General features: G+C 36.3%; 1 protein-coding gene across 1 annotated transcript; it reads left to right on the top strand.

Moving 5' to 3' along the window:
* The first annotated feature begins 8,053 nt into the window (after positions 1–8,053).
* LOC131148804 (uncharacterized) lies at positions 8,054–10,134 on the top strand. The gene is made up of 4 exons (XM_058098731.1): positions 8,054–8,195; positions 8,276–8,360; positions 8,432–9,491; positions 9,645–10,134. The coding sequence occupies exons 1-4, from the start codon at positions 8,168–8,170 to the stop codon at positions 9,864–9,866; spliced, it is 1,395 nt and encodes a 464-aa protein (XP_057954714.1). The 5' UTR covers positions 8,054–8,167; the 3' UTR covers positions 9,867–10,134.
* The last annotated feature ends 485 nt before the right edge of the window (positions 10,135–10,619 follow it).

Raw genomic sequence — 10,619 nt, 5'->3', positions numbered from 1 at the left:
TCTTAGAATTGGGCTTCCGTATGGTGGCATTCTTTCCTTAGTGTTTGCTCATTTTCAAGTCATCACTCCATCTTCCAAACTGGTGAAGCGAACCTATTACAACCTATTCTCCTCCACTACCTTAAAAAGGATGGGTTAGAAAAAGTACACCGAAGGATGGATGTTTAGGGGCAATAGACTAGCACAACCAGCACCAGAAGAAAGGAATCCAGCTCCTGAAGAAGCTGATATGCCTCCCTGGTTTATTCCATTTTATCAGCATTATACCAACTTCAGTTTTGAAATGAGGGATGGTTTTACTTCTCTTCAAGATAAGATCTCAAACATTGATGATAAATATTCTTCACTGGACCAACGGATTGCCAAAATAGAGCATCATGTCACACAAAATGTCACTGACTTAGATAAAGAGAGTACTAAAAATGATGATGAAGACTCTCAGGCAAAATCAGATGAAGACATTGCTGAAGCTGAAGAAGAAGTGTAACGACCCAGCCCTTTACACTGACCCAGGTGGCTACCGAACATACAAAATTCCTGTATCTGATAAACATGCACGAATAACCTGCCCTAATCAAGGAAAAATAGGTGTAACACATACATAACTAGGATATAAATGTTGCGAAAAAACATAAACATCCATCAGGATTTCCTATTAGACATATACTAGAATTTACTAACTGTAACATCAAATACAAACGTCCATACTTAGAACATCACAAGTTCTTACAATCTCCCAAAAAGGGTACTCCGAATAAGTCTATTACACTAATAAAATACTTATGTAATTAAAACTCAAAACAACTCCCAAGTCCCTCCAAGCAAGTAGGACCGATGTCCAGAAGGACCTGAAAACAATGGTTGTATAATGGGGTGAGACACTTCTTAGTAAGGCGGAAGATATTACAATCAGTGTGTGACCATATTCTGTATTCAATTTAAAACTGATACATTAAATGAATATTTTCAATACTGAAATGCGAAAGATATATCAACATAAATCAATGAATTTCCCATAATAGCTTTTAAATCATGTACATGAGTGTTAGAACAACGTCCAGCTTGGTATGATATAGTATGCCTATTTTACCCCGTGGCACGGGTTGTGCATTGATAACTCTAACAATGCCTTGTTTGTGCAGGCACTGTTAAGTATCTAATATATAGTCCGATTGCCCTTATATGGTTTATTATTTCACCAGAGGTTTCATTACACCCGCTAGCCGACCATCTATGTACCCACACTGATTTTAAACATGAGTGGTTGCATTGTACCCTTCCAGCTGAGGAATATTCCCTGCCATTGGGGGTTATCTTTCAACCCCATAACTGAACCTTTTTCAACTTCTAACTGGAGTATCTTTCAACTCCTATTATAGAAGTATCTTTCAACTCCTTTGGTGGAAAGTTGTGGTTCTATTCATCATATATACAATTTATAATAAAACAAATAACCTGTGCAATTTCAGTATTTTTGCAAACTCATACAATTGCATCGGGTATAAACCGGCACATACCATCTCGGTTTAACCCCTTTTTCGTATATAGCTCGGTATTTAACCGGAACCTATTTTCCACAGTTTCAGATAGTATAATGCAACCTTAGTTCCTATAGTTCATAACTGTATATACCACTGCATTATAAGTCCATTTAACAGCATACATCACAATCGTTTTGTCAAAAAATGCTTTAAGGAGTAATCAGTTCAAAAAGTCATTTAAATGAAAAATGAGGGTTCAAGCATCTCCTACTATTAGTTTAAAGCAGTTAGATAAGTTTTTAAAACGTTTGGAGATCATAAGCAAAATCCCTAAATTTACCAAAACCGTAAAAATAATTAAACCGACACTTTTACTCGGTAGAATTTTGCAAACGAACAATCATAACGTACATAATAGTATACACTACAGTTTTACCGGTTTAATTTTCAAAATAAACTGATGTAAACAAATCTCCTTACCTTAAACTCGAAACGAAACTACATTCAAAAACGATCCAAACCGACAACCCGAAATCTCGAAAACCTAAAACGACAAAACATAATCTTACTATATTTTCTACTACTATCCAAATATCCAATCAAAACTAAGATCAAATCCTTATCTCAATTTTTGGGAAAGACACTAAAATCTTCGAAATGACGATCCGATTCGCTAAAATTATAGAGTTTCCTCTTCTGATCCACGCAGTACCCTCTGTTTTTGGAAATGGACGATGAACGGCGAAGGACCTTAGAGAGAGAGAGAGAGAGAGAGAGAGAGAGAGAGAGAGAGAGAGAGAGAGAGAGAGGATGAGAGAATTTATAGAAAAAAATCTAACTTAACTTTTAAGTAATCTAAATAAATATCTCCTCCAAGATATTTATATACAAATATCTCAAAATATCTCCTTTCAAAATATCTTCTCCAAAATATCTCCTCCAAAATATCTCTTTATTTATTTATTATTTATTTTTTTATTTTTTTTCGGGATCGGGTTACTACAAGAAGAAGAAGAAGAAGAAGAAGAAGAAGGAGAAGAAGACTCACAACAATCCAAAGGAAAAGAACTTGCTGAAGATAGTGACACAACCTCTAATACTTGACTATAGACTTTTCATGTTTGAACTTTTTTATATGTTGTATGCTACACATGCTCAGTTACTAGATGTATTATGCCTTTTTGTTGATGTCAAAAGGGGGAGTATGCATGTGAGCAAAGTATAGGAGTCTATGTATGTATTTGTTTCCAGTTCTAAAACTTTGAATCTATGTATATATTTTCAGTTTGATGTACTATGAGTTCTATATATTATAAGTTGTGCTAAAACTGAAACTTTGAACCAACCTTCTGAACTTTTGTCTTAATGAAATTATATTCAGACTATGCTTTTTGACAGGGGGAGTAATATTATATTATATATCTTTACTCTTTCTTTGTCATCATAAAAAAAGGAGGAGATTGTTGGCATAACTAGGCTTACATGTATGAAATGTTCGGCGCAAGGCTGTGTATAATGTATGATTTCGGCGTAAGGCCGAATGTATTATGTTATTACAGAAAATGCTATCAATATATTTATGTTAAATTGTATAGTATCATGTATTATATATTATTAGAACCTGGATGATAGTTCAGTTCAGTTATAGGAGCACGATACCGTAGCTATACAGATCAGATTACTATGTTCAGACTTGTGTTAAGCGCCCCACAAGGGGGTGGGAGATGGATAGTCAATGTGTAACGTCCTCAAAATTCATACCACTATATATACATCTGTGAATTCACATCCATCCCTAAGCAGCGGAAACATATATCATACAACCATTCACATGTTTACTATACAATATCAGAATCCAGGATATACAGACTATAGTCGTACAAAAATGCCTTTCTATCATCATCTACTCAAAAATATACCCAATTTTGTCAAAAACTCACCCTAAACCAGGGCGACCAAACACTCTCTCTATCTGCGAGCCTGATCTGCTAGCCTATTTGGCTCACCTGAAAAATGTTAGAGTAATGGGGTGAGTCAACGCTCAATAAGTTGAAATATGCTATTACTAGTGTGTGGCAACTAAGTTAAAGATACTTTTGAAAATAATAATTGAACTGTAATGTAATAAATCATCTGTAAAACATATCTTTCTTTCACAATTTAAAACATACTGTATCGTCTGTTTTTCTACTTTTCATACTGGTAATATCATACTATACTCATCATATACTGTAAGACTGTAAACATATACATATCTATTCTTTATCCCTGGGACTCTGTACGTCATGATTTGACCCCTCATGACAGGGTTGTGCGGCTCGTAGGCGGGACTCTATCTAGTCGGCCCTCCAGATAAGTCAATATACTCTACACTACCTCAACCCGGCCAAACTGCATCCTCTCCTAGGCGCGGGACTAGCTGCTACCTCGTCTAACTGGACCCCTCTAACCAGTGTACTGGGGAGCCGCATCCTCTTCGAGCTCAATTAGACGATACCCACATACTATATGAGATATGTGGTTGCACTCTTATATGTATATAGCAACGATACCGTGCTCTGTAACTGTATCTGTCTATAATCTTTCCACAGGGATCTAATACTATATACATATATATATATATATATATATATATATATATATATTTGACTGTTTTCGTCATGTTCCAAAATTACCATAATGCTTCTTTATGTACTATATATGTACATACTGTAGAACTATATACTACATCTGTAACATCTTGATGCTACCTTTGTATCTCTGTCTGTATATTACGGTAATAGAAAATATGGCATACTAAATTCTGTATAAAGCTGTGGTATAAATACTGATATGAATAATACTGTATACATGTATATGTATATATATATATATATATATGTGTGTGTGTGTGTGTGTGTGTGTGTGTGTGTGTGTATCTCTGTTTCAAGAAACTAATCTTATAAAATTGTAATTGCATGTACATTCTCTGTATAATCTCTGTGAATATATATATATATATATATATATATATATATATATATATATATATCTAAATCTGTTTATTCTGTATAATTTTGTATACTGAGAGGAACCATATAAACTGTACACACTGTCTACTTCCATGCATTCCGTATAGTATGATATATATATATATATATATATATATATATTATTAAAACTATATAAATTGCTTCATCTCATGAAAATCACTTAGGCCACAAAATCATTTAAACTCATATTTAATAAAAATTGTATAATAAACTGACATAAATATACATCTATGAAGTCACTAACTTTATTAAAACTCTTAACATAGCATATTTCTCTTACCTTAACTTTGAAAACCCCTATATAATGCTGGCTCTATACTTGCAGGATTCCTAATTAAATATCCTGAAAACACAATATCCCAGAACCAAATATTAGTATTTTTCCGCTTACATCATTTCCTATAATTGTCATAAGGCCAAAATCTGGATAAAAGATCTTACCCTGAATTTGGGATGAAATTCAATTTCGTTTTCCCGACGATCTGCTCCGACAAACTTGTAGAGAATTCCGCCAGGAGCATCGTGGTAGCTTTGAATCATCGATCCGGTGACTGGTGGGGCCGGAATCGAAGAGAGAAGGGAGAGGATTCGTAGAGAGAGAGAGAGAGAGAGAGAGAGAGAGAGAGAGAGGAGAGAGAGTGGAGCGCTAAAAATGAGTAAAAATCTCGGTTTCCCTCCATTTATACTGTCAGATTCATCGATGAGACACGTTATCTCGTCGACAAGTCCTTCATTAAATTTATCGACGAGTCCTTGTATTCGTTGACGAAATTTAGGCTGCTCCATACCCCCTCTCGGTATTTTCTCATCGACGATGCCCTGTATTCGTCAACGAATTTCCTTATGTACTCGACGACAAGGCCCTGTATTTGTCGACGAGTTTCCGTATGCACTCGTCGACAAAGCCCTGTATTTGTCGACGAATTCTGACAATTCCTTGATATTATTATTATCTCCAAAATGCGATGTCGTTGACGAAGTCTACTGCTTCTTTCTATTCTTATTTCTATTTTCCTCTCTCTTCAATATTTAAATATGAATATTTTCTAGGTTGTTACACAATGTGACTTTCAGTGTAGAGTTGTAGACGTCCACTTAGCAGTCCGGACCAGGGTGTGGCGGGCCCATCGTACTTACAGACATTTTTGACTCGGGAGTGGTCGGCCAGCCATTGTTGGGTCCCGCTTTTGGGCTGCACAACCCGTCATGAAGGGTAATACATGACATCAGCTAACTACACATTATGGGTAAATTTCAATATTATCAGATATATAAGATATTTCATGATCACTATGAATGATTAGAAATTATGAAAGTATATGATTATTCAGCATGTTATGATGTATGTTTTCCAGCATATGAAATGTAATGTATATGTATGATAGCACCAAATATTCATGTTGTCACACAACTGTATTTAATTTATTTTCCCTTAATAAGAAGTGTCTCACTCCCGAACTTAAATAATTTTCAGGAAACCTAAAAAGACTGGCGGATCGAGGCCGCCGTTGAGATAGTGTGATAATACCCTACTTAGAGGGTAAATTTTGATCTAGGAACAGTAGATTTGTGTGGTGGGTTCCTAGATATATAGATATGCATTTTGTATTTTTGGAGATTGTATATAAACACAGATATTTTGGAATGTAGTTGACTCTGGTATTTGTATTTTGTGGTTATGAGAATGTTGATTTATATATACTGCTGCCTAGGTTCCGCTGTGTATGACATGTGTCTTCGTTACCCATCAGTTCAGGTTGACTTTATTATTAAATATGTTTTATTATATGATAAATTAAGCAGGTCGTTACAGATACGTAGTGGAATAAATAATAAGAAGGAAATGTAAATAACACACACACAACTAGAACAAGATCAATACAAAGATTTACGTGGTTCGGCAAAGCCTACATCCACGGAAGCAATGACACACAAATTTCACTTAGGAAATCAAAATGTACACAATACACTTCTCTAACGATCATCTCTCTTGTCAAAATATGCCCAGATGACATATATAGAAGTTTTTTGGAGGTTTCCCCCCGTTTGTCCAACCACTTAACGTTCAAAAATTCAAAATTTAGAAAAAACTGCCACAGTCCAGGCGCCTCTTGTTGGCGAACACAGGGCCTCGTCGACGAGACCAAGAAGACCCTTCGTCGACGAATACAAGACTCTCGTCGACGATGCCAAAAATTTGAAAATTCCTACTCTTAGTAATTATTCGTCGATGAGCTTCAGAACCTTCGTTGACGAACCTATGGTGTTCCCTTGTCGACGAGCATAGGCCCCTCGTTGACCAGTCCTGCTGTGCTGCCCCCCCTCCCCCTTCATGTTTTTCTTCGTTCCTTCTTTGCTTCTAAAAATAAAAGTATAAGAGCCATAAATAACATATTCCTTATTATAAACTCATAAAGTGTTTCACATTATTATTTTCTTTATAGTAAATATATAGCTAATTATAACTGACCTAATAAAACAAATTTATTCTTGGGAATAGATATTTTGCAAATAAAACGTAACCAAAGATTTTTAAATTTTCTTAAATCATACCCTCTCTCTCACGAATACGAATATGAAATAACATAAATTTTTAAAATCAAACATAGTTAAAATAAATTTAAATTGCAAACCCTGCATTCTATATAAAACATTCCCATGGTTTTTATTGTTGTACTTTTATACTAAAGAGTTTATGTTGAAACTTTGAAAAGGAGTTGCATGAATTTGATTCTCTTAAATCTAGTCCAAAGAAACTTTTTTAATTGATAAAAAATCCCAATCCATAAGCTTTTACTGCTGCTTTTCTTCAAATATAACCATATTATCACCATTAACTTTGTATTAATTTATCAAGTTATTAATGTGTCATAAAATAAATAATAAATAAAAAAAATTCTTGTCAAAATAAAATAAAATAGGTCAAATTAGAAAGATTTAGATTGACCTAAACTAGCTCAAACTCGTTCTAACTTCTAACTTATAAATTTTAAAGACCAAATAAATCAACATTAAAATATTTCAATTCGATTGTCAATATTATCTAGTAGCAATCATCTATAATATATACGAAAAGTGTTCAGTGAGTGGTTTGTGGGCCTATATTTGGCTCTTTGTATTCTCTTCATTCGGACATGTTCGGAATGCATTAGTTCATTGACGTTCAAATACCTCTTAAAGACCCGAGTTAATCTTTTGGAGTTGTATCGAATGTGAATAGTTTGATTTGAATTGATAAGAATGGGGACTAGGCTTCTTTGATGGCTCCTTGCTTGCACTTGTTTAACTCATATTAAACCATGGGTAATGGCAGGCTAGTTAGCCAAACGTGACATTTAAAAAAATAAAAGAAAATATTTTTTTAAGAAAAAGAAAAAGAAAAGAAAAGTAGGGCCCAAAGGGCTGGTGGAGACCATGGGCCGGCCCAAAATTTGGAGTGGGCCATTTGGAGCAAGATGTCTCCGAGGCTGCCACCATGAACCTGTTGCCGCCCTTACCCAATTCAAACTTGAAATTACACGCGCCTCTGCCTATCTGTTATTCAAAAAAACAGGGGAAGCAAAAACACACTGTTCTTTCTTCAAGTTTCAAAGCATTTCAAACCTTTACGAATCTCCAATCCCCACCAATTTATACCCAGTTTTGTCTCTCGTCATGGATCTTCGTTCCAATTCATTTCCAGGTACGCTCTCTGTTTTCGCCAATCTCAGTTTCCTATATTTAACTGCTTATGAGATTTTTGAATATCGCTTTGGAAATCAGGCAAAACGCTGTCTTTGAAACCGAAAACTAGCCACTGGATTGCCGAAACACGGAAGCATAACTCCAAGGATCATCCCATTCGCAGGTAGGTGTTCACTGTTATTTCATCTTTCCCCTTTTCGTCTTCTTGAATTTCATCCTTGCTCTGTGTTTCAGTCAAAAGCGAGTTTTCGGCACCACTCGAACCACAAATGTTCTAGTAAAACCTGCAATCGAGAAGCTTGTGAAGAAACCACCAACTGGGCTTTCCGAAAAACAATGTGATTCATCCGAAGCAACCCTGTCAGCATCCAACAATGCAGTAATTCCTGCAACTGAGAGCGATCAGAGGAAATCCCCTGAAGAGAGTCAAGCAGAAAATCCCGCTGGCGATAATTTTGAAAAGAAACCCCCTGACAATGCCAAAGCAATTGCTCCCATCACCGAGGTTGATGAAAAGAAATCGCCCCTTAAAATGCCCATGGCTAAACCTGTAGAAACAGAGTCCGCAGGTAAAATCGGCAGTCAGACTCCCCGGACCAAGGCAGGAGAAGAGAAATTCCCTGTTGAAGCCAGAGAAGTTATCGCCACGACCGAGGGAGGCGAAAACAAATCGTTTCGTAAAATTACAGGCACAAATCCTAAGGCTGATGTCGCCGGAAAACGATCCCTTGACAAGCCGACGAAGGCGGTTCCGAGAACAGACGCTGCCGATGAGAAATCTGTAAGGCAGACTGGTGGCAGAAGCACAAGGGTTGAGGCAGGGGAGAAGGTATCTGTCGCTTATACTGGAGAGAGAGTTAATATGGATGAGGCTTCAGAAGGACAAAAATCGCCCAAAAAAAGCAGAGGACTAACTCAAACAAATGATGATGCATCTGAACAGAAGTCCCCTGATAAGGGCAGAGGCACAATCTCAAAGAAATCTCCTGAAAAGCCCACAGCCAGATTGAGAAAGAAAAGTGTTTGTTTCCCTGAAAAAGCTGCACGAAATCGCTCCAAGAACTCGCAGGAGGAAGACAAGGTCGTGCCCAGAACTCCAGTACAATCTCCTTGTACAAGGAAGGGTAGGAACTCAAGCACACCGTACCACAGTGCAGAGAGATGCAGCAAATGCCGGTTCGATAAGCTCGAGACTTCATCATATTGGCTCGTGCAGATTAAATTGGCAGAAACCGGGGGCAAACATTTCGCTTCAGCAGCATTCTTCCGACTCGCCTTCGAATCCAAAGCCGAGGTTTTGAGTTCTTGATGAGAATTTAGTATAACATTTTTCCCTTCAGAATTCTCTAAAGAAGAATGATCTTGAAACTTATTCACAATGCATTTTGGAATGATTTCAATTTTACTCATTTGATCATATTTGGCTTTGGATTAATCTAAATGGCAGCCAATTCACAATCTTCGGATCGAGCTGAAACGGTACCTGGGACGGCACCAGTACTTATCTGCAGCGAGGGAGTGGAGAGAGGTTTCTGTGAGCTATGGGCTGGTGAAAGAAGAGTGCAGTGAAGGAAAAGGTGGCCGGAGCAAGACCAGCGGCAGTGATTTTGGTGAAGAGGAGGAATTGAATGAACAGCTTGCTGGTAAATTTGGAACTGAAGAAATTTAGGTGAAGGAGTTCCAGAAATCCTCCATAGATGGCTGGATCACGTTGCTTGCCAAGAAAAGAATTCTCTGGTTGCTTTTGGATTGAATGTGTTTTGATTCAAGCTGTACGTTTTTTTTTTTTTTGCTTGTGGGTGAGATTTGTGCACTAGGAATGTAGTGCAGTTTGAGTTGTCACTTGTCGTTCATTTTGTGTATACTGTTATACCAGGAGTGTTAATTTTATGCTCTGGGGGTTTTAAGTTGTATGATCTTGAAATGGTTCTGGCCTAGAAGGACTTCTGCCGCTGCTATTGCTATTGCAATTGGAATCAAGTAAGGCTTCAAACTTTGATCCTGCCCTTCAGATCAATACAAACTTTGATAATACGTGAAGAGATAAACACACGATAAATAACATCTATTATAGAGAATATAATAATTTTTTTAAATATAAATGCGGGCAATAAGACTAGAGTAACTAGTTTTGATATCATGTTAGATTATCACTTTACTTAAAAGTTTAAGCTATTAGGTTGTGGGTCGACAATGTATATCAAAATTTAAGAATAATTTATGGAATAAAATAGGATATGAATGAAATGGTTTAAAATTTTAAATAAAAAAAATAAAGAAATCAAATGATAAATCTGATTTTATTGTTACTAAACATGCAACGATGTCATCAACTTTCATATTTGTTTAAGATGGAGGGTCTTCAACTCTTAGGTTTGAAAATAGTAACTAAAAAGTTATATTCTTAGGGACACTTCATTTG

Source organism: Malania oleifera, chromosome 2 (genome assembly GCF_029873635.1).
Source record: "Malania oleifera isolate guangnan ecotype guangnan chromosome 2, ASM2987363v1, whole genome shotgun sequence".
Classification (NCBI taxonomy): Eukaryota; Viridiplantae; Streptophyta; class Magnoliopsida; order Santalales; family Ximeniaceae; genus Malania; species Malania oleifera.
The sequence above is the reverse complement of the archived record's forward strand: the minus strand, read 5'-3'. Positions and strand labels throughout refer to the sequence as shown.

Coding starts and splice junctions, on each gene's coding strand:
- LOC131148804 (XM_058098731.1), top strand. CDS start 8,168: ATGGATCTTCGTTCCAATTCATTTCCAG. Junction 8,361..8,431: donor AAGGATCATCCCATTCGCAG/GTAGGTGTTCAC, acceptor TCTGTGTTTCAG/TCAAAAGCGAGTTTTCGGCA. Junction 9,492..9,644: donor CCTTCGAATCCAAAGCCGAG/GTTTTGAGTTCT, acceptor TCTAAATGGCAG/CCAATTCACAATCTTCGGAT.